Source organism: Pocillopora damicornis, chromosome 14 (genome assembly GCF_964200805.1).
Source record: "Pocillopora damicornis chromosome 14, jaPocDami1.2, whole genome shotgun sequence".
In the NCBI taxonomy this organism is placed as follows: domain Eukaryota; kingdom Metazoa; phylum Cnidaria; class Anthozoa; order Scleractinia; family Pocilloporidae; genus Pocillopora; species Pocillopora damicornis.
The window spans coordinates 10112501-10136706 of record NC_142683.1 but is presented as its reverse complement, the minus strand read 5'-3'; the positions used below and the strand labels follow the sequence as shown (position 1 = coordinate 10136706).

The 24206-nt window shown below is 37.8% G+C and overlaps 3 protein-coding genes and 1 long non-coding RNA gene across 4 annotated transcripts in view; 2 read left to right on the top strand and 2 right to left on the bottom strand.

The window, feature by feature from the left end:
- LOC113670547 (uncharacterized) overlaps positions 1-4342 on the bottom strand; it is a 33390-nt gene extending 29048 nt beyond the window's left edge. Inside the window, exon 1 of the mRNA XM_089194853.1 lies at positions 4267-4342. Coding sequence (XP_089050979.1) covers positions 4267-4342 — 76 coding nt within the window. The remainder of the gene's footprint in view (positions 1-4266) is intronic.
- The window catches only part of LOC149034363 (uncharacterized), a 158525-nt gene extending 142667 nt beyond the window's left edge, over positions 1-15858 (top strand). Inside the window, exon 2 of the mRNA XM_089193611.1 lies at positions 15767-15858. The gene's annotated coding sequence lies outside the window, so the exon portion shown is untranslated. The remainder of the gene's footprint in view (positions 1-15766) is intronic.
- LOC149034364 (uncharacterized) lies at positions 12680-13324 on the bottom strand. The gene is made up of 2 exons (XR_016182873.1): positions 13204-13324; positions 12680-13035 (listed from the first exon to the last, which is right to left on the bottom strand). It is a non-coding gene; the product is annotated as an uncharacterized LOC149034364 (long non-coding RNA).
- On the top strand, positions 14843-18120 carry LOC113674716 (calcium-responsive transcription factor). Its single transcript, XM_089193620.1, has 4 exons — positions 14843-15124; positions 15561-15683; positions 15935-16087; positions 16768-18120. The coding sequence occupies exons 1-4, from the start codon at positions 14990-14992 to the stop codon at positions 17179-17181; spliced, it is 825 nt and encodes a 274-aa protein (XP_089049746.1). The 5' UTR covers positions 14843-14989; the 3' UTR covers positions 17182-18120.
- The last annotated feature ends 6086 nt before the right edge of the window (positions 18121-24206 follow it).

Below are 24206 nucleotides of genomic sequence, written 5' to 3'. Positions count from 1 at the left end.
TGCCCTAAATACAATAACATTTGGTCCTAAATGTAATTAGTCCTAAATGTGATAACATTTGGTCCTCAATGTAATAAGCCTCCGATGCAATCGTTTAACTGCGTTAGTGCATTATTGCTATAGCGGACATCATCATTGATATGTTAGAGTGACAGCTGTTGCACCAAAGAATCCTCTGACCGGTATTCATAACATATTGCAGGCTCGCTGATATTAATCAGGGTCTTTTTATTTGCTAGAGACGTAGGTCGAGAAGAATTGGCCACAAACCCTTATACTGATGTGCTTTTAATTTGGCATGAAAGTCACAGACGTCAAAACAACAAGAACGCTGACCAATACCTTTCTCTAGATCATTAGCTCAGACTCTTTAGTCATTTAAGGGTCTGTATGATTTAAAATTATGTTCATATGCGTTATTGACCAAGCTTAAGGTCAAGACGGCTGAATGTTGGCCGAGTTCTTTTTTTGCGTTTTTATGGACCGAGAAAAAAAGATGGACGCAGAAAAAGAACGAGGCTAATGTCCAGCCAGCTTGAACGAACAAGGTTGGTCAAGAAAGCTAGAGTTTATAATCTCTCGGCTTGGTCAGTAAAGGATTATTATATAGAAAAAATATTTCGCTTTTATAAGAATCAAGAATGTCTTGTTTATTTTGAGAGCCGAGAAAGACAGCCAACTGTGCTTGTAACACAATAAACCCAAGAGGGTCGCTTAATTTTTTTCTTTGTTTAGACTGTCTTCTGCCGCTTTTTGCGACTTCGTCGCCAGCATTGTCCAAAAGCTACTGACTTTGCAAGTCAGCTCCACGACCTTTTTTTCTTGCGCGGGATCAATACGGGAAATATAATTAATCCCGAGCGAGCAAGATAGGTAGCCAGTCATAACAAAGGATTCGCTTCATCTTGCCCACGTGCACTGCCAGCTATGTAATGATATGACTTACAGAGCAAGATATCCACCGACCAATATGAACTCAAGAATTTTTTCACAGTCAGTTCAACCAATTAATACAACATCGCTGGGCAAATCTTTTTTGTTACTGCCAGCTATTTTGAAACTGGAAAGTTGTGCTCTTTGCATGCATGTCATTCTAGTAATACCGATTCAATAGAAGAAAAGTCCGTTTCGGAGTTAGGTCATGGTGTTTTATCTAATGTCTGATCTTTAGGGAGATCAGTGCGTCGAGCAAACCTTGTTTCCTCTTTTTTTTTAATTTCTTATATCACTTAGCATGCCGTTAAAAAACGGCTCACACGACTAGTTTTATTCACATCTCAGAAAGAAAGCAAGGGCACAAATTTTTGTGTGAGTTTTAGGGGATTGGGACATCATTTACAGCCTTTAACATAAAACAACCATTCTTGATATTCATCAACTCACTCGTGTGACTGTAATCGAGTAACAAGTATGCACCAAAAATACCTTTTGCCTATTTCGAATTACAGTGCGACGTTTCCACGAGAACTTATTTTAGTAACAACTGCCTTTTAATTTTGGAGCCCAAAAACTTTGCGTCAGTGAGCTCGTTCAGTGGGATTACTTTGCTTTAGGTTTTGCAGAAAGGTGTCGGTGAGCAGGTTAAGAATGAAAGAAGAGGATGATTTTGTCCTAAAATAAGTAATGGATCCATGATCTTGACAACTTATAAATTGCTGGTTCTTTTATTTGGCTCCTCGTTCGATACCTTAAGCAATCGTCGGTGAACGACAAGACAGATCATGAGATTTATTTTGCGATACCGGTGCAGCGCTCTAGCTAACAAGCCGACTGGGAGCTGATTATTTGGACCAACATAACTACCAGCTCCCAGTTGGCTTGTTAGCTCAGTTGGTAGAGCGCTGCGCCGTCATGGTCATGGGTTCATATCACGTACGGGCCTGAATCTTTTTCATGCGCTATTTCAACTACTAGTTCAGTAGTGTTCATAACTGCGAGGATCGATTCTATATTCGTAACTTAAAATCGGTTAGCGTCTTGTTGACTTTGATTGCCTCAGCAATAGATGTAGCACCGGCATCACTAATACGATTGCGAGTCAAATACAAATTGGTTAAAGTGTTGTTGACTTTGATTGCGTAGATGTTTACCGGCATCATTAATACTGTTAAAAGACAAAATTGGCATCTAGCAAGAATTTTCACTATGGGTGTTTTTTTTGACTTATTGGAACGTTGAAAATGAACGGAAATAATACATTAGCACAAGCCACTCAGTAAAAATTTTAATAGGCCAGTTGATCTTTTCTTATTCCTTTTGGCTGTCTTATCTTACAGGTATAATTTAGTACGTTCGACACCTCTTTTACTTAGAGGTGGCTTTAGGTATAAGCATGTAGTACTTTTCATCTTCCACACTGAATTTGTTATCAGATAATTTATACGGTTAGAACGTAGCTCTTTTAGGGGCGGTCCCTTAGGTACGCCCTTTCTTCTCCGAATTTTCTGTTTATTCTGCCGATATGTAGCAGTCTTCAAGGACTATTTTTTCTTAATATATCTCTTCAGGTATGATTTTAATCCTGTTGGTAAGTTTATTATAATTTTTATGTTTTCAATCTTTTTTTTTTCTTTTTGCCCGAACTTGAAGGTAAGACTAAGAAATTTAAGATAGAAAGTCATTTGGTAAAGCGTAACCATCGCGAAGGTATCTACTTAGTATGCGAACTTCGCTCTGCGTAGTTTAGCATGATTCGCTAGTTAAGTGTAAAACATGACGAAGGTTAGAGATTGACAGCTCAGTAAGTGTCACCCTTATAAGCGGTGACCCACACTTTCCTAAAGAGATCAGAGCTAGTCCCCGTTGTAATAACTTGAGTAGTAAGAGTGAATAAAGAAAGAGACAACAAAACAACGAGTGTTTGGAAATAACTTCTAACAACACGATTGACACAAAAATTTAAATTGGTCTTGTTGACTTTGATTGCCTCAGCTAAAGATGTATAGCACCGGACCACCGGAATGACTAACACCATTGTCAAACAAATTCAAATTGGTCGGAGTTTTGTTGATTTTGATTGCCTTAGCAATAGATGTGGCACCGGCATAACTAATACCATTGTCATACAAATTCCAATTGATCAGATTCAAACCAGTTCCAAAAGGCTTTGATAACTCTGAGTGAAATCACTTTTTTCATCTCAAGACACATTCAACCATATCCAAGTATAACTGAGCTCTGTTTTCGGGGAGTGTGCCCTTAAACTCATCGCATAAAAGGCAAAGAGGTGCCGTGTTTAGAGGATTGGATGCCATTCCTCTCAGGTTTTTATCTCACGACATCCGTTTCGAGAGCTTGCTAGCTAAATCCGGCCTTTCTTTAAAGTACTTGGTGACAAATTCTTTTGCATGGTTTTCAGTGAATTCTTCGATCTGAAGCAACGTGTCATAACATTTTCTCACCTCTTTTCAAGCCTCGTGCCTTGCGGTTGCAGGTTTGTGGCATCATGGGTGTACTCTTTCTTCAATTAATTCGGGAAAAATCGTAAATTTGCTGGATGATAACTCATCCAATCTATCCAATATCGATAAAATGCCAGACTGATTTTCTCGAATAAACTGAAATAATTGTTGTTTGTTGTCTTTATCGATGTCTCGGCGGGGCAGTTGATCATACATCTCGACATTTCAGCAACAATACTGCTTTGAAAGCTGATGGGCCGCAGCTCTGAGGCTCTTGCTTTTTTGTGGCTCAGTCGTAGCCGTACTTTTTACAATGGTTTGGTTTTCCCATACCAGGTTCTCCTTCAATCAACACTGATCTCAGCGCTGAAAAGTCTTCATACGGGTCTAGTATTGACGAAATGTCAACAAATAGTCAGTGACTTCTCTCTTTTTTAGTTTATTCTGACCACTTTGAGTCTTGTAACAATATTGCCAAGAAAAAAATGAAACTCTTCACACCATGGAAACAGTGAGAGCCATCCCTCGCGAATATTTTACTGCTGGCGAATTCCGTTGATAAGCTCAGTTGGACCAAAATTACCCAATAGTAGCAAAATGAGTTGGAAATCTGATGAACGCGGCGTTGAAACTGTGTCATCTCTCTGTTATTCGGCACTGAATTTAAATAACTGAATGAGTATTACACCATTGCCAAAGAAATTACAAGGACGATGCAAAAAGGTATCGGTGTATGATTCATGTTTACTGATCAAAAGCCATTTAGACTATAAATTCAGTCGAACTTAATCTGTTAATTTCTTTCAAGAGCTGAACTTCATACCAATCTTTCAGTTAAAACTGTGCTGTCTTTCGGACGACTGACCTCGATCTCTGCATTCTTCTGCTGAAGCCTTCAGGGAAACAAGTTTTTCCTTCATCTCTTTCATTTCGTTCTCCATTCTAATAAGTGTCTCCCTCACTGAATCTTTGAATCTTCCAGTATGATTTAGGAAAAATTCTACAAGTTATGCAGATGTCATCCTTTGATAGCTGAGGGCAGACGAAAACAGCTCATCAAATACAAATTTTCCAAAGTATTTACGGGTGAAATTTTAAAGGAAAATACTGATGCAATGTCTTGCGAACGACAGTTCACTGACTCTTGGTCGGCAGGTATTCAATGCACAGTGGCTTCCACAGCCCACTCCAAATGTTACAGTACAGGCAATTTTTAGAACGACAATTGTAATAAAATTGTGATGACCAGTCGTAACCTGCGTATTGAGGGGGACGAAAGCACACCGCAGAGACTATTCTAAAGATTGTTGCAAATGAAAAACTGAATCTCCTTGAGATAGGATAATTTCTCTGTCACAAGACATCTTGACGACGGTTAAATATCCGGTTTATGAAGACGCAACGATAAGCACAATCAATTTAACTGTATAATTCAACTGACCTTCATCCTTGCTTTCAACCAATGGGGCTGTCAAGGTTCACAGCTTTTCCTTCACTTCTTTCAGTTCGCTGTCCATCTTTACCCTTTCGCCTATCATTTTCTCAATAGACCCTTTCGTGATATCTGACGATAAATAACATTAGAACTTTTAGTCTGAGTGAGAGTCACTTTATTCATTAAAATGAAAGTTAACTAAATAGATCATTTGCCCTTCCTCTATTGCTTGTTTTTAATTATAGACAACATTCTACAAAGAACTTATGGCTCAGAACTTATGGTGTCTAATAATAAAACTCTGTCGTAAAGTGCATTACTCGGAAAATAAATAATGATATCATTGGAGCCGATAGTCCATATAAGATATGAAACAACACTGTAATAACTAATTAACGAAAACAAAAGAACGCCTTCCCGCCCTCATTTTCACATCCTTTAATCATGAGAGAGATAAAAACGCTGGAGAAAACCAGAGGTCTGCCTGCAATGAAGTGGGACGTTTCATTCACAGCTTTTTACTCGGGAAATGTAAAATAACCACATACACCCTATCCTGCCCCTTTTCACTAAGATGACCCTCATTCAGCGATTTTTCCATGTAGAATGGAATACTCTACAATAAATTATGAGTGGAGGAAGGATTGTATTAGTTTATACCTGCTTACCAGGTATGCGCCTTCGAGTTATTTGCGCAGTTATAAAATCATTTTCTACCTTAAATTTCTTATTCTCACAGTTGAGATCGGCCAGAACAGAAACGAGATTGGTAATATAAAAATCATAACCTATTAGCAGAATATGATTCACATCTGAAGGGGTATCTTAAAAGAAAATTGCCTTCTAAGACCGTTACATAACAGCATCTTGATTACAAAAGTTGGAGAAGAAGGGGCGTTCACAAGTATCGCCCCCAAGTTGCTACGTGCTAGCCTTAATAACTTTCTAATTGCAAAACATGAAGGTATCACACGTTGACATCTTTAAGAACGAGAGGTGTCGAACGTGACCTTTTATCAGAGAGATTCACTCTTCCTGGACTAACAAATTAACTTAATCAATAACATAGCTTTCCTAAGACACTATCATGAGTTCTAATTACCGTAGAAACTGAGCAACTGTTTCCATGTCAACTTCACTATCATAACGGGGAAAACGTGACCAAACTCTACCTTTAAGATAAGGCTTCCAAAAGGAATAAGAAGTAATCAACCTGCCTTTTTATAATCCCTTGCAGGAATAGTTTAAAGTAATATAATATTTCGATTCCTTTCCCCGACACCAATATAAGGAAACCCTTACGATATTTCAGATTAAATATAGTCCCATTTTTATCTTTTAACACGGTAGAATCATTCTTAAAAAGTTTCAGTTGTCAAAGTTTATTAGAGGCACTGGGGCTACACAAATTTGCCTACAATCAAATTAACGGAGCATTGTTTTCGTTCGCCAACTGCATTGGGTGTTAATGTTCCATGCTAAAGATAATTAAATTTTCAGTTTACATAATTGAATAGGACGAGCACATCAAGAACTAGCCCACCATGCTACACAAACTAAAGATATGTCATTTTTCTAATTTTTTGTATTCATCCATATAACCATCAATTTCTTCAAATTCTTTGATGCTGTCGTCGTCTTTCCTCCATTGTTTCATCAGTTTATTATAATGCTCCTCGATATCTGGATCCATGCAGTCATGCTCAAGATTGCCGATTTAAGTCCTAAAATAAGATCACCCATGGTCTCACCAAAGCTTCTCCTATTTCCTGCCAGCAAGCACTGAAACTACTGTCATCCACAGAGGCTTGAGGAGCATGGCCGTATACAGTGTTCCCGTAATACTTCACTCTGACGATGTCATCTGCGATGCTTATGTTTGTAGTTGGGGGAAGACGATCCCAACCAATAGCAGGAGGGCTCAAACCACAGATATTACTAACCGGTACTGTTAGGAATGTGATGTGGAAGGTTGCAGATGACACGGGTGAGTGATAAGGATACAACTTCCCCTATTGCGTGGGATTCAGCACTTTCTTCCTCCCTCTGTACACTGATTGTAATGTGGTGTAATGCACTGAGGTACTTCCCAAGACTGTTTGTAGAGTCTCTGGTGGATGTATTTGGTCATAGTGTCAGTAAAGGTGGCGAATGATTGTTAACTATAATCAACACGTTTACATTCGGCCTTTTTCAGAAAATTTATAGGCGTTAATAATGCATCTAAAACTCACGATTTAACTCTTGCTTTTCAACAATAAAGAACTGTCTTTATTGTCTTTTTCTTTTGACACGAACTTTGATATTTTCATCGCACCAAAATGGCGATTCCAAGATCCACGAAATTCTCTTAGCTTCAGGAATTCATTTAGTTTCGCGTGGTTTTAATTCATTTCGAAGGAGTAATGGTCCAAAAGGTAAACACGTCCTGATATTTAACGTTCCATACTAGTTTATTTTCTACGGCTAGAACACCCTAAAACAAAGACACCCAGAGAAGTGGCTGCTAGAATTACGAAAACAAAAATTAAAATATTGCAGAACATATCTCCAGATTTGTGTAATCTGCGTTGGCTTCTCTCGCCAAAAAGATTGAGTCTAATATTCTCTCTATATAACCTATAAAGCACTTGATGGAATAGCTCCGCTCTACAGCTTTGAGCTACTACAGGTTCATCAAATCTCACCCGTAATCTTCGTTCTACATTCAACGGTTTGTAATTGAAAGTATCCAACCATTAGACCCAGCTGTTTAAGATGATAAAGGACTGTCGAGTAAGAAGTTCTGAAAAAAGCTTATTAAAAAATGGGCTTTCGCTTTAATTAAAAACAACATCGACAGGACTCTGAGGAAATTCATCCCAAATAGGTCTGCTCGGCCTGCAAACGAATACTTTATCAAGTCTAGGAAAACTAAAGTAAAAAAAAACTATTTCCCCATGAACTACCTTTTTTTGTGGACGTCTTATAGTGAACAAGCATGCCTACACCCGTAAAATGCCGAATCGAGTACGATGCCGAAAAAGTACGACGCATAAATTATGAGTGATTATACAATCGGAACCATGTGGGTATTCAGTAGTTGTCACGCAAGATACAGCTTCGTCAAACTGCGCTAGCCTTTACTCTCAATTTTCGGCAATCATCAAGAGTATCTTTGGCCAAAAGACACACTGCGGCAGGACTATCAAAGCACCCACTGATTTGGTACGATAGTTGAGTAAAGATCCGCCTTGCCAAATTACAATCGGCCATTTTTTGTTCCCCTTACAAGCACTTTTTTAAGCGCCACTCTCGCTAAAAGCGGTCCTCTCGACTTCCCATCGGAGAAATGTTTTCTTTAAATTTTTGCCCATAAAAAGGGTTTAAGACACATGTTTCAAAGATAATTAAGTTGTTCTCCAATTCTCTTTTTTTGCGTCGCCACCAGCCAAAAGTCATTTTTGGCCAGACCACCTCTGTGAACAGCGATCGAAAGTGTCAATTACAAAGATTTTGTCTTGCGCGCAACAACAATTTAGCTCACGGAATTCTATCCTGCTACAAGTTACAAGGTGTATTCAGTTAGTTCACAGACAAAATGTGGAAACTTCAGCTGAAATATTTTTCATACCAGCGTGATCCTGCTCTTCGACCTTAATTTGCATATCAAAAATTCACTTCTTTATACGAAAGAATTCTCAAAATGCAGGCGTTAATCGGGCCGAAAAAGCATATCAGTGCATAGTTTATACACCAATGGGATCACGGATTGCCTCAAACCCGCGGGTATATCTGTAGCTTCCATCCACCAACTTCTTAAAAAAATAGGTCCGCAATGCGTACTTGTGTGGGATTTTATTGACAAAGTGTTTGGAAGGGGTTTTTGAGCGGAAGCGAACCTGTCGCTCAATGTGAGCCAACTGTACTACAGGGGTGATATTAGGCCTGGAATCAACAGTCTGAATAGTAATTTTTGTGTGGGAATTATTTGAACAAATACAGATTCACAGGAGGGATCTGGGGTATTAACTTTTCCTTTTATCAAGCAATATGCCTTTCCTTCCCTCCCTGGAAGCGTTTTGGCGTGTTTTTGAACGTTTGGTAATCGTCTTCAACAAATAAATTACCTCTTGGTGGCTTAGGCTATTTATTTGTTTATACGGCAATACTGGAAATACTTGGAGCAGTAAATATTTTCGTAACAGTCATTGAAAAAAAATTGAAAAAATTTCTGCTACTACTTTTTAACTCGTGGATACACGATAGCGTAGAAACGAGTTCTTGTGGGCGCTCTGCGATATGCAAATTAGCGTGGACTCTTCGTAATTAGTCGGCTTCGAACTCGAGATCTATCCTTCCGAAGAAGTAAGTCCAAAGTCGCGGCGCTATTATGATTGCACTGATCGTTGCGATATTTATTGTCTTTACACGCCTGTTTCGACATTTACTATATTGAAATGGACTTCAAATGTTTCAGATTAGTGCTATGATCAACTTAAAAACCAAATTTGAAGCGTCTTCGAATCGTCCATGCGCTGAACATAACGAGGACCAGTGAGAATCACGAAGAGTTTGTGAGTGACAGCAAGCTGTTGACACAGAAATTCCCACGGAAACATGTACACATGACATAAAAAAATGGTAATTTGCAGCATTATTTCTTTCTGCGCCAATTTGGGTCTTTCCGTTGTAATCGTTTCGTTTTGTTATTCTTCTATGCAAGCGTGACTGTTTTGATGGTAAGAATGAAAGATGATCGCTTTCCACAAGTCGTTGCCGAGCACGTGACTATAATCTGGCCGGTGTTGTTTTGATCACTTGACAATCTTTTTCGCTGAAAATACAGGACGACTTCCTATTTCAAGGAATGTTTTTCCAATTAATTTCTATCGCATCGGTGTAAAAAAGTACAGGTATACGGGTGTTCTGAAAAACAAAAGGGAAATTCAAAACTACGAGAAATTGCGAGTAATCGGCCTCTTGTACTACACGCAGGTTTTTTTGGTGTAACATGCGTGTGTTTCCCGTAAGTTACAAGCACTTTACGCACGTGGGAATGCTGCAATCACGAATTTTACATTACGTGAAAGTCACGCATGTGGTTGTTTGCTCACTTCACTAATATGTTTGTTTGCTTGTTGTTGTTTTTTTTTGGTATCCTGGAGTATTTCAGGAGGGGTTGCAGACTTAACTGTGGAACAATTGTTTAATGCAGGGTTGTCAATAAAGGTTGCAGTTAGAAATTAGCCAAGATGCTAAAGGAGCTGCCTTGAAATTTCAGGACTGTGTGTTATGTAGTTTATTTTTGTCTTTTGTAAATGGTTGTTAAACTGGACAACTCTTAGAAAGATGACTTCAAACTTAATTTTAAAAGGCCTGTTCTGGTACCAAATGAATAAGCAGCATTTCCTTATTAATAGTTTTGTAAGTTTCTCATTACAAATTCCTCTGAAAAAAGAGAAACAACTCTTTTCATAACTATTTACTGCTTTCTTTTGTTGCTCTCTTAACTTAGAAACAATGTACATCATGATGAAGTAATTTGTTATTGGACACCGTGAAATGAGGCCCAAACAGCTTTATGATCTGTGAAATGTGTTTCTAAAACATCTGCTTGTATATCAATGTTAGATATATTTGTATATATATGATCAATTACTGTGTTGTTGTCAGTTGTATAAGTTGATATGAACTGTTTGTAGTGGTTATCCCTCACTAGTAAATTATACAAAGGTCTTCTGTCTGTTTCAACAAGCCAATTTATATCAAAGTCTCTAGTAATGATATTGTTGTCTGGTGAAATGTTATTTAATACCTCAGTTATTGCTTCATAAAGTTGTCTTACAGGCATGTTTGGGGAGTGATATATCCCTATGATTGTCCAATCGTTCAAACCTTGCTAACTTAATTACTGTTATTTCAACACCATGTATATTGTGACAATAGGGGTATCCAGGTAAGTATGGGATTTTACTGTACACAGCTGTACCACCATAAGACCTTGATCCATTGCTGGAATTAAGGTTATCATTACGGAAGAGAACATAACCAGCAATGTCATACATGTCGTTATTATCTTGAGAATTAAATCTTGTTTCTGTGAAAATATTGATATCAGCACTTAAATAAATTAAGTCTTGACGTATATCTTCTATGTGTTTGTGAAGAGACCTTACATTAAGATAACACAGTTTAAGAAGGGTAAATGTTATGTCATGGAGAGGGAGATGCAAAGCTTAAGTTTTGCAGTTGTTCTTAATCTCTCCATCTGGATTAACAGCAATCTTGCTTTCACACAAATCAGAAATATATAGGCCTTCTATAGCAGTCACTCTACTGAGTCCCATATAATGTATGTGTGGAATAGTATTTCTGGTACTAAAATCCACAACAATTCTACTGTCAGTATCACCTTGTGACCTGTGAATTGTTTTTGCTGCTGTGGGGCGCAGTGGAAATTGTTTTCTAACAACTTGTGCTGTTCTGTTTCTACCTACCGCAAACTGTGTAGTCACAGGGTTTACTGGGGTCCATGTGTGTTCAATTCATTGTACATACAAATGTCTTTTTTCATTCCTTGTTTTCTGACCTACATCTGAGTGGTCAAATTGTACCCATACAATACCAGATGGTTTGGTTTGTTGATGTAACTGAACTAGTTTAACAACATTTCCAGCACCATTTGTCATGCCATCTTCGGTTCGTACATTCATGACAAGGTGTGTTCTTTCACCCTCAGCAAGACAAAGGGTTGAGGCTAACTGTTTTGTTTTTCTTGGATCATTGGGTATTTGTCTTAGTATTTTGTTTCTTAGCTCTGGAGAGATAGCTCCCATAACACTATCTTGAGCATTTATTGTGAATTTGTTTCCTGTGGCTGCATTATGGGCCCTTTGTTTAAATTCATCTACTTTAGCATTCTGTATAAATAGGTGAGCTGCATCTATTGGGTTGTTGATGTCTTCTTGTATAGCTCTCTTTAAGTTTTGCAATGTCAGCTACTGTGTGTTTACCTTTACGCAACCAATTAAGTAATTCTACAAACAATTTGCTGTCTCTTTGACCCATGATTTCATTAAGTTCAAACATTTTAAAGTGTTTATGCCATAAACTGGGAGAAAGAACAACATAAATCTACATTTTTGAGGTCTTTGAAAATATAAGCATCCATAACAGATTCTAATTGGAATAAGTCACCAATAGCAATTATGCTCACACCTCCAAAATCCTCTCTACAGCCTTTTACATCTTTATGCCTATTGTTTAGCTGTATTGCAAACATACCATTTCCTACCATTGAGATTTCATCAACAAAAATCAATTGATTTCTCAAAGTGTTTAGTCTACTTGAATCAAGCTGTTTGTAATTTCTCAGTGATTGATTGGCAGGAATGACCAGAGTGCTATGAAGAGTGTCACCCTTAAGCTTTACCAGTTGGAGCTAATAGTACAACTATGATCTGATGAAAATCATCACCAGCTCTAGTGTTATAATACTTAAGCACTGCCTGATACAAAGCTTTTGTTAAATGCGATTTGCCAACACCAGCCCCTCCACTGAGGAAGCAGTAGAAAGGGGTTTCTGAGGTTTTAATCTGATGTAAAATGTGTTAAAAAAATTCTTTTTGCTCTTTATCGGGTGTCTGGACCATTTGACGAAAATCAAAATCAGGTAATTCATTCAATATCAGTGGTTCATTATTCAGCGATGTTGATGAAATGTTGAGATCATCAAAGAGGTCATAGTTTTCACTAAAATCAGGATGTAAATCTTCATGAGATCCAATCCTTGAACGGAATTGGTCAATGGAGATCCCCATATTTACTTGTGTGCTTGAGCGAGCAACAACAACAATCCAACTAACTAGAAACTCAGTTTATTAAAATAGATAACACTCTTGACAGTTCAAGGCAAACAATAGTTTCTTTCAGTTTGTGACACTTTGAGACACTCGTGAGACATTTTGAGACACTCGTGAGACACTTTGAGACACCCTGAGACTCTTTGAAGCGCAACCCGCACAAATACATTCAAGCCGACAAATGTGGGCTTGCGAGAGTACAATGACTGCTTTCAATCTGACACAACCCGCACCGAAGGTCCAAGCCGATAAATGTTGGCTTGTGAAAGCGTAAAAGCTCCTGTGCAACCTGCACTGAACACAAGCCGCGTTTCAGCGTGTTGACTTACGTGAAAAGATCTTTTGTTATAGACACCTGAAGAAATAACGAAACAAACGCCTCAGATTATGAAAGAAAGAACACAAACCAGGTGTACAAACGTAATCGCCTTTCGTGAGGGTTTAATCGTGAAGCTCCCACAACAAAATTGAAAAGTTAAAGCACGCAAAGAACCCGTGAAAATATGAAATGACTTATCCTTACCTTGGAAACAAAAATCCCCAAGAAACAAACATGAAATTCCGAATAAGTTCTCCAAAACCCAACGACTGAGAAGAGAAATGGCCGCCGTACAATACACTATGAAAAAAGGAAAGCACTATATAACATCGTCCTAAACCAGATGAGCCCACGACATATCAGCGGCATCTTGTATGAGTATCCGCAGTTTACAATGTGATTTCCGCTTATTCTTGTTAAAGCGTATTTTACAGTTTACTCATGGAATAGGAAGTGCGTTTGAGCCAGTTTCTGGCAGATTTGAACAGAAAAGCGGGTTTTTTGTTGGAGTGTAATGACATTTTCATCGATGGCGCTGTTAACGAAATGTTTGGCTGGTTCGTAAGTTGTCGACCTGCTGGTTTCGGTCGATCTGATTAATTGACAACACCCCTAGGGCAATACATATCATCGTCCCAAACCAGATGAGCCCATGACACGTCAGAATCGTAGCGAGAGTCTTCTATTTTTCTGCTCGTTTCCAGCGAATCAAGAGACCGTGACCTGTGTGACTGACGATAAAGCGTCGTATTCTTCAATATTTTATTGCGAAAGTATTCTTCCCATAACTTGTACAAATTAATTTCTGTCTAGATCACATATTTAAGAAAAAATCTAGCCTGTTATAAAGGCGTTAAAAGGAGGATCGACATTTAAATATGACCGGCCTAATAGTTTCGGTCGATGTTATCCTCTGACCTCGCTATCATCGACCAAAAGCAGATTCAGGTCAAAGATCATTTGCATAACTTTGCACTGTAAAATCTTTCGATTGGAACAAACATACAGTTCTTTTCTGTTTGTAATAAATTATCTTTACGTTTTATTTGACCATGATCTCTTGGTTTTTGTTCAACATCTTATTTGCTACTAATAAATATATTTGCCAAGGGGTGGTCCAGTTAATATTTAACACTCGTGCATTTATGTTTTGCGGCTCGCGGGTAAATATTGGCGGGAAATCTAAATGTTTCGTAGAAAAACAAACATGGCTGATAACAGTACACCTTGGGCTTCAAGATGGACCGTACAGTTTGACCCTTATTCCGGGTATGTTAACGATGAAAGCAGCGCTGACGAACTCAGTACGAGATAGCTACGACGACACGCTTCACTGTATTTAAACAAACAGGAGGATTTTCTAATTGCAGTAGGCTGGGTAAGTAAGCTCACATGTAAAGATTTACAAAATAAACCATACTGACAGTAAAGTAAAGTGAAGTATAACTTTATTTAGACACTATAGGTATTTAAAGCCAGGGGCGTGTGAGATCGTGTTATTAACATGAAATATAGATAAATCAAAATAAAAAAAGGGATTTAACTTTTTTCCGATAATTATTGATATCTTAAGAATACATGTACACATCATTATTCTTTGGTTTACCCTGGTCAGTTAGACTTTCAAAATTAACATGTAATTAAAATTCAACTTAGCTTCAAGTGTCAATTTACTGTGAGCCTGCAGCAAGAGTTGGCAAGAAATGCTTAATTAATTAAGATCAAGCTTAAAGTGTCAAAACCCTACTCAGTGCTATTGACACACAGCTGCCAGCATCCCCATCCTTTACACCAGTCCTTGGGCTACATCTGGGTGGGGCAGGCTTGATTTTCAGGCCCTCCATTTTAAGCACCCATGTGTACATATGTACGTATGTGTTTGTGTACATGTATCGTATTGCTAACTTAGCTTGGTTCCTCTTCTCACATAAAAGAAAATGCAGATAAAAATGCTAAGAACCACCGTTTACAATGGGCTGACTCACAGGAGATGAAAGAATGCAGACTAAGTTTTTATGGCATCCCATTCCAAATTGTGGGGGTCAAAGTTTTAGAATGCCAAAATGGGCCAGACAGAAATAAGGCACTCAAAAGGAAGGAGGCTCAAAAGAGACTACAAAAAGATGTAAGCATGCATAATAATTAACTAAATAAGAATGTAAACAAGATGATATTATTACTTAAGGACTCCCAAAGAGGATATCATATGTAGGGCATTACATAGTTATTGATTTACCTTCACCTATTTGCTCTTAAGCTAACAAGGTGGTAAGTCCCAACTGATTTTTCTAAGCAAGTTGGTGGGCACTCACCTCTCCCTCAGGGCTAATAGCAGGCAATAATGTTTTCTTTTTTACCACTTGCAAGTAAAAGGACATATCACATTTTATTTGTTAAAATAAGCAAAGTCGCAAAAAAGGACCACTGTGACTGCAGTTTACAAGGTAGGAATCAAGTACTATTTTAAAGGATACTTTTCATTACTTCTAAGTTTATTGATAACTTGACTATTCCCATATGACTGCTCTATCTAACAATCCAATAAATCTATTTGGTTTCAGAAGGAGAATGCTGATCACTGCTATAACAACACCAAACAGCGCTTTATAGTACAGGATACGAAGAAATGTGACTGTCCAGCAAAGATCCACCTTAGGAAAATAATCAAGTATCCTAAAAATAAGGTCAGTTTATTTTAATTATTGAATAAGGGTTCAGGGGGCACTACCATTAACATGAATGATCACTAGCCCAATAAAGGGTGCTTAATCCTAATGGGCCTTGTGTTACATGTAGGTGAAGTGGACATATGATAAGACAACCTGGACATTTCGTTGTGCAGAATTGAAACAAATTTACCTGTAATGGAAACAGAGTGAATATTTTAGAAACCAATTTTTCAAATATTATTTTAATTAAAACATTGTATTGTTAGATTTCAGAGAACACAAAGAGTAGAAGGGAGACAATGTCAAAATTTCTGAGAACATCCCTAGAGTCAGAAAAAAAGCAAACAATAGCTACAGAGGAGCGTATTTACATATTACTTCCTAAACCTACGGATCACTTATTTCACCCCATGGGGAGGGTAAGTACTTGGCCATCAATTAAATTTTTTTTGGAATCAGGAAACTGAAGTTTGGTGGGGAATTGAAGGTGACTTAACTTCACACAGATCATCAGTCTACTGTAGACTGTGCTGCTTCCACTGTCATGTCGAATATATATAAAGAATGAATAAAGATTATACATCACAACAAAAGACCAATAAAATGTACTACATGTAGAGCTTCTTTTAGCTACACTGGCACTCATTCCTCAAACTCAATGTCAAGACTATAATATCACAATTTTATCGGAGAGGGATTTCCACTGGCACTGTTTTAATGGAATGCTGTCATGGACTTTTTAAATGGATTTTCTTAAAAAATACAGTGTTCAGTACTCTGTAATTATAACATTCTGTAACTATTACTGAAAAGCCCTACCAGAGGACTGCCGATAGTAATGTTGGTATAATTTGCATTATTATTCATTCAAAATATTTCCCTGTTTCTGAAAGGTTAAAACCATTCACATATTTCATCATAACCAGCTGCTGTTGACCAAATTTGGAAAAAATTTTCTCATATTGAACCAATGACATCAAAAGCAGCCGGCTCCAGGTTATTGAACCGTTGACCAAGAAAACCTGGGGATGAGGTTGTGTAATTTTTTAAATGAATAAATAATAAAGCAATTATTCTTTCTTTCTTGTTGTGTAATCAGACTGCTAGGCTACTTCAGCCTATTGATGAGACACTGGTTAAAAAAATTCATGAGCTTGTTGGAAGTGGTGTTAATTGTGTTTCTGAAATGCAACAGCACCTGCATCATTATGTAAAGAAGGAACTTTTCACAGGCCAACAGCCTCCAGATCTAACCAACAGACGGTTCTTCCCAACAACCATGGATGTCAGGAACCACATGTATTGTGCCACAGTGGTGTGCAGACATTCACAAATTGATCAAGAAAACCTTGACTTAAAAATCAAGAAGTGGAAAGAAGAAAGCCCAGATGATAATTTCTTTTTCAGGCCTTACTGCCTTACAAGTGATAGTGAGTCCTATCAACAACCACAGTCACTGAAGGAAGAAGACAGCACTGATGTAATTAAAATAAGTATAGGTGATCCATTTTAAAGAAGACAACATGGCTGTGTGATTCTGAGATACATGCTGGTCAGATCCTCCTAAAACAAAAATTCCCTCTTGTAGATGGTCTAAGGGACCCTGTTATTGTGGGTGCATTAGTCACTCCAGCCATTAGTGAGTTTGTACAGATCATAAACACTGGCTCACACTGGGTTTGCCTGAGCACAATAGCTACTAGTCCTGGAACTGTCAAGGTGTATGACAGCTTATATCAAAATGTAAGCGCGGTTGCCATTGATCATTCATGTCGCATGCTATTGTATACTGGTTCTACAGTCACTTTTTGTAATGAAAGAGTGCAAAAGCAAACAAATTCAAATGACTGTGGCTTGTTTGCACTGGCATTTGCTACAGATTTATGCCATGGCCTAGGCCCCACAGCGCAGTCATATGACCAAGACAAAATGCGCAAACACTACATCAACTGCCTGGACTTGCATGATATGGTTCCTTTCCCAAGAACGTCAAGACGGGTACCATATCATGCAATCACCAAAAGAAAAGCAGTGACAATCTAAAAGTCTATATGTGGCTATGGTCTGAATGATTTGTAATTCAAAATTATGAATGAATTCAAAATTATGAAAACTATGAATTTCTCCGTCAGTTTTCTGCCTAACTCAGTTTTCTGCGTAACTTATTTTTCCTTGTTCTTGAGTTTGTGGTGCTTTAATATCATGATGAAAATTGCCTGTAAGAATTTCATGGATGATACTTATAGACCCACATTTAATCCATAGGTTATATTCTACAAGTTCAAATTGAAATACTTAACACAATCATCTTAAAATTGTGAAATATGTACATCAATTTATTTAATACAAGTTTGAAGGCTTATCATGTGATAAACTTCTGATTAAGTACCTCTTCAGAAATTTCTGTACATATAAGTTTAACACAAATGCAATTAAAATTAATACTTATCTTTCTCGAGTATTTTGATGTCATTGTTCTTCTGCTCACTTGGCAGCTCTGAGGCTTAGGTCGATGGTCTGTAGGATTTTCAAGAGGTGTTGCCAATCAATCAGATCGACCGAAACCAGGTTGACAACTTACGAACCAGCCAAACATTTCGTTAACAGCGCCATCAAAGTATCATTACAGTCCAACAAAGGACCTGTTTTTCTGTTCAAATCTGGCAGAAACTGGCTCAGACGCACTACGCGAACTTCCTAACACTCGAGTACACTGTGAGTACGCGTCAACAAGAAAAAGCGGAAGTCACATTGTAAACTACGGATACTCATACAAGATGCCGCTGATATGTCGTGGGCTCATCTGGTTTAGGACGATGTTATATAGTGCTTTCCATGAAAAAACGCCGACTGGAATCCAGTCTTCACGGCTCTCTGAACGCAAATAGAAACCACGTGACAAGCACTTTTCTCTCGTGGACAAATAAATAAAGAAATAAATTTCGCGGGCGTTGACAAAGTGTGGGAAATCCCACACAACAACGCAAATCCATGTGTTTGCTCAATTGCGCTCGTGTCAAAGATCATTTGCATGACTTGGAATTGACCAAGATCTCCTTTTGACAGTTCAAACTTCGTTCGTTTATCTTCTACGTTGAGAACTTTAGGTTTTCACAGCAACTGAATGGAGATTAGATGCCGAGTTGTCCTAAAACGTTGCGTAAACGTGATCGGTCGTAACTCTTGCGCGCTTGCGTGACTTACAAGTAGACAAAGGTGGTCGGAAAGCGCCTTCTCGACAATTTACGTTGAAATATCAGGTCACGAATTATGTACGGTGTGGAGAAGATCAAAATTAAAGAATAAAATTTGGCACTCTGGTCATTACAGACATATCGCGTTGCTTAAAAGAACACAAAAACAAGTTAAAATAGGTTGCAGTGTTTATATTTACAAAACAACACGCATACACTCTGCAATAATTCTTGCAGTTTCTCCCAAGATTTAGTATACGGAACCCGATGAACTAACCCTCCTTTCCGCAGATTTGTTTCCATCACTAATGATGTTACGCTCTTATGGACCACAACGGTTTGAGCGACAAACTCGAAATTTTCCTGCGACCATCAAAATTTAACCAGACTACCTACCACTCTGCGTTTGATAAGCAACTTCGCCTGATCCCTTTGATGCTTGGTTCCCTGAATAATATACACCTCTCCTTTCTCACAGATCACTACTGCCCCTGTTTTCTTGCTTATCTCGAGAAGATTAGCCATTACCAAACCTTTGTATTCGGTTGGAATCTCCACTTCCTCCCACCTGGTTAGTTTCATTTCCTCCTGTGAAGAAAGAGGCGGTGACTTGCTGCTCACATGTCAGTAGATCTAAACTAAACAGCATTCGTGTACACGCTATAACATTCGAATAAACAAAACGAGTTTAATTGTGTTCATAATCACCTCCGTTCATTAAGTAATTCATGCTCTGTAATTACCTTTTGAACATCTAATCAGGAAAGGACTTAGGCTAAAGAAACTAATCTTAAACTAAAGGGCATGGTATCCAGAATTCTTTTTTTTAAAAGTATTTTATTTTATTTTTAATACTTAATTTTAATTTTTATTTTTGATACGTTTATGAGTTAAAAATCAACTCACCACTTTTTCTAAAATTAGTCTTTTTGCAGTTTCTCTCTGCTGGTCATTTCCACAAACAGTAAATCGTTCCTCTTCCCTACATCTGGATGTAATTGCTGCTCCCGATCTCTGTCCTGTACTACTCAACACACTTCCATCCCCTCCAATGACATGACTCTTGAATTCTTTGGATACTGGCACAAATTCACTATTCATTTCCAGCCTCTCTTCTTATGCGTTTCAATTGATCAACTGAAAATTTCTGTAGCCTCAAGCAATGGAAGGTTTGCTTGCGACAAAATAAAAAAAATAATCAAACAAAAAAAAACAAACAAAAGCGAATAAGCAAGTTCTCCAATCGTGATTCCTAAGCGTCATAATTATTTCACTGAGTTTCTAACTTTTCCAGTCATGACTTATTTTGATTTGACATAGACTAATAAGTAAATTATTACGATTTGACGGTCTCCTGTAGAGGTTAATTATGATCCAGCCATAAAACTGGGAAAAAATCCACAACAGGCAGCAGTCATCTATCTAATGCAGCATAAGAACAACAATCCATGGCAATGTTTATATCGAGAGATCTATAACATATCATTACATAACATCCTTGATCGTGTAGTTTGATCTTAATGGCGAGACTAGTCTTGGAAAGGACTGTTTGTTTAAAGGTGATGTTCTCAGAATCAATCATCCTTTTGATAGCACCTGTATGAGTGAGACATGGCCAGAAAACAACCAACAAACACTCGACTATGTCTCAGTTTCTGGATACGCAAATGTATTTCAAACCGACAAACCAGACAGGAGGCGGCGGACATCAAGTTCAAGCGTTGTCAGGACCTTGAGAACCTAGAGCCAGACACGGAGTGAGATCCCTGCCCGCATTATAACTACCTGTGATAACGGATGATTTCGACATTGATGTGCTAAAGTCAAACGCGACATTACCTATGCAATACACTGATATTCTAAGCATGTACAATCTACCGCCGGTAGCCACTTAGTCAACACAAATTACAGCCAACTCGAAAAATCTAATTGATCACTTTATTACTAACTATGCGAACCGAGAACACATCAGTCAACCGATTTGAATCGTGATAGAAATACATCAGGAATGAACGACACTTCTCTGAATAGGCTGAATATGCCTTTATTGAAGATGAAAAAGGCTTACCAGTGGGTGAAACATACAGTGTTGATGACCCAAATGTTCAACACAATGCTGCTAGACTGCCTGGAAAGACATGCCCCCTTGAAGTGTGTTAAGACAACCCGTCCTCCTGCGAACAAACGCTCTCTTTCTCTTCAAGTAGAAGGATGGAGATATATATTGGGCGGGACATGTCCATGTCTAAAGTTTCTTAAATGGCCAACGCTGCATCAAAGGAGACATTGTTTATAGGACATTGGTCTAAGCCTCTCAGAAGTTTTTATATTCGCAAATGATTTTCCACCCTTGAGAGCTAACCACTGTTTCAAACTTTAGTCTGCATCCCCACCTTTAAATAGTTTAGACATTATTTTTATACGTATAATTAGAACATGGGATTATTTGCCTAAAGAAATTGCCGAGCCAGACAATTTGAACATTCATGGCGAAGTTCGCAGCACGCAGCGTAGCCCTATAATTATAGGAAATAGTAGTTACCCGTGAAGCCGAAAAAATTTGGACTTACGACCGTACGACCGATTGTACAATGTGAGTAAGTTTCTATTATTCTATCTTCAGTTAACTATCGCAGGGTTTACTTCATTCATTTTAAAAAATCGCGCTTTGTCGAAGATGTGTTGTTTTACCCTTGGAATGAAGTAATGGCCTTTCCTAAAATTAAAATAAAATTAGATTGAGTCAGCGATGTTTATGTTTACATTAAGTCTGATTTTGACAGTATTGTTGTGTGAATTAGAATTAAATTGCGGAATAATTAATTTAAATAATTAAATTCTATGTATTAACTCAAGCGTGAGAAGATAAAACAGAAGTGTTGCAGAGTTCTCTTACCAGATTGAATTCAGGTGAGCACATCAGTAAACTAAATTGGTCTGCCATAATAAGTGACAGCTCTGAAGATACAGTGTCTTGGTTATTTTATTAAAAGTAATGCCTTTCCAAAAGTTTCTCTGCTAGCAGTATTTGTGGCAAGCAATGAAGTAAACAGGTGAGCAGTGCTCAACTTATTGACTTACTGCTGGAATAAAAAGACTCTATTGAACTAAAAACTATTCAGGTACCAAATAGATAATTTGTACTAATTTTGCAAAAATAGTTACCCTCATTCATAATTCACAGAGAATAAAATAAGTATAGAACGATAAATACTTATCAATAATACATGCCTAGTCGTGCATAAACTTGAAGTGAAAGCTCAAAGGCAAACCATTGGGGCCATAAAATGTATTTGAACAACCAAAAGTGGCACACCACTTTCCTTTCTTTATAGAAGAAAGATTAGCTTTATCGAGATTTCGGCTAAGACCATCCATTTTCCATAAAAATCGAACAATTTTACTGCCCATGTGCGAATTTCACCAAAATTGCTTAGGGATATAACACGACTCAAACCCAGCCTCGTTTTCACGTGTGCGCGGTTACATGTCCAACATGGCGCTGGGGACTGTAAAAAGGGCATCGAAACTGATGGAAAATTACAAAACAAGACTTTAAGCTTTAGTTAACTGGTGCTTGATCATCTGCAATAAAAGTTAATTTGTCGATCTCTAAAAAGTATAACATGTTGCTATAATTTAAGATTTCCCTTTTTTTTTGGAGAGGAAAAAACAATGATTTACATACACCCACATTTACCACAATTAAAGCAATTATGGAAAGCCGATTGCGTGATCACAAATGTTGACCTCGTTGAAGACAATCGACCATTCGGTAGTAATGATCAAATGCATTATTGATTCCATTATTTTCAAGTTCGTTTAAATAAGAAAGTAAAACTTGTCGAAAGATCAGGCAATCACATTTTAAATAAGCAATCACATTTTGAATAATCTAAATGACAATGAAGATCTGAGCGTCCATCGCTAGAGAAATGTTCCCATTGATTTATATCTAATAACGCTGAGAAAATGCAGCTCGAATGTCAAACTCCTGTTTTCGTCTGTTAGGTTTTTCTCCACTATAGTTTTAAAATACGAATGTGAAACGATTCTATGTAAACATATGCAAAACGTTTTCATGTCATTGCCTTATCCTTGAGTAAATTTGTATCTTACCATTGCCTCTGCTGGTGGTTTATGTTTCATACACAAATCGTCAATTTGAAAACGGCTGAAAAAGTTCCCCGGTCAATCGGTTTTCACTACAATCTTTTGTAGCTTACTTCACTGGAAAATGGATTGTTCAGAGCTGAGATGTCTGAGAGAATCGAGATGTGTCGCAATAAAAAGTACTTCCGTCATGGCCGATGTAGTGGGTAGTTACGAAAACGAAGACCTAAGACCCCCTACGAAGACGAAGAGCCGTTACGAAAACGAAGACCCCTACGAAAGCGAAGACCCATAACGAAAACAAAGACACGTTACTAAAAAAGCTCAAAAGAGGTTGGTATTACCTTTGTGGACAAAGATTATGTTCATGAGACACACTACGAAAACGAAGATCCTTACGGAAATCTTGAATTTGGCACGTCTGTAATTTATTACGAAATATTTCAACAGTAAAGCCCCATGGAGCCTTCAGTGAGACTGCTTTAAAACTAAAACGAGATTTAATAGAAGAGACATGACATGCATAGGTGGCATATAATGAAGCAACAAGATATAAGTTTATTAATAACAATAACATCGACTAACGGTAATTAAACTTCCGGCGAGGAAGAATGTACTATTGTTCGAATAAACCATGGCAATTCTACCGATTAATTTCAATAAAACTTTTCTTGCGGGTAAGAAATTGCAAATCAGTACCTTAATCAAAGTGTTAAGCTACTCCTCTTAACGATTTAAAATTTAGGGAACGGAAAAGCTCTTGACGACTGTAACAAAACCTTGAAAACCACTTCAATATAAACGTCATTTGTTCAACAAGAGACATGACATGCATATGGAGGTGTATAATGACGCAACAAGATATAAGTTTATTAATAACAATAACATCGACTAACGGTAATTAAACTTCCGGCGAGGAAGAATGTACTGTTGTTTGCCCAATAAAACTTGGCAATTCGACCGATTGATTTTAATAAAACTTTTCTTGCGGATAAAAAATTACAGATCAGTGCCTTAATCAAAGCGTTACACTACTCCTCCGAGCGATTTATGAGTTTAGGAACCGGAAAAGCCCCCGGCAATTGTAACAAAACCTTGAAAATGACTTCAATATAAACGTCACTTGCACAACAACGTAGAAAATCTGGGCAAAAAGTGTGCTACAAAGGTACATATATTGAATTTACACATTTTGGCACTTAGAGATTATGAAAAACATGGCTGGATTTGA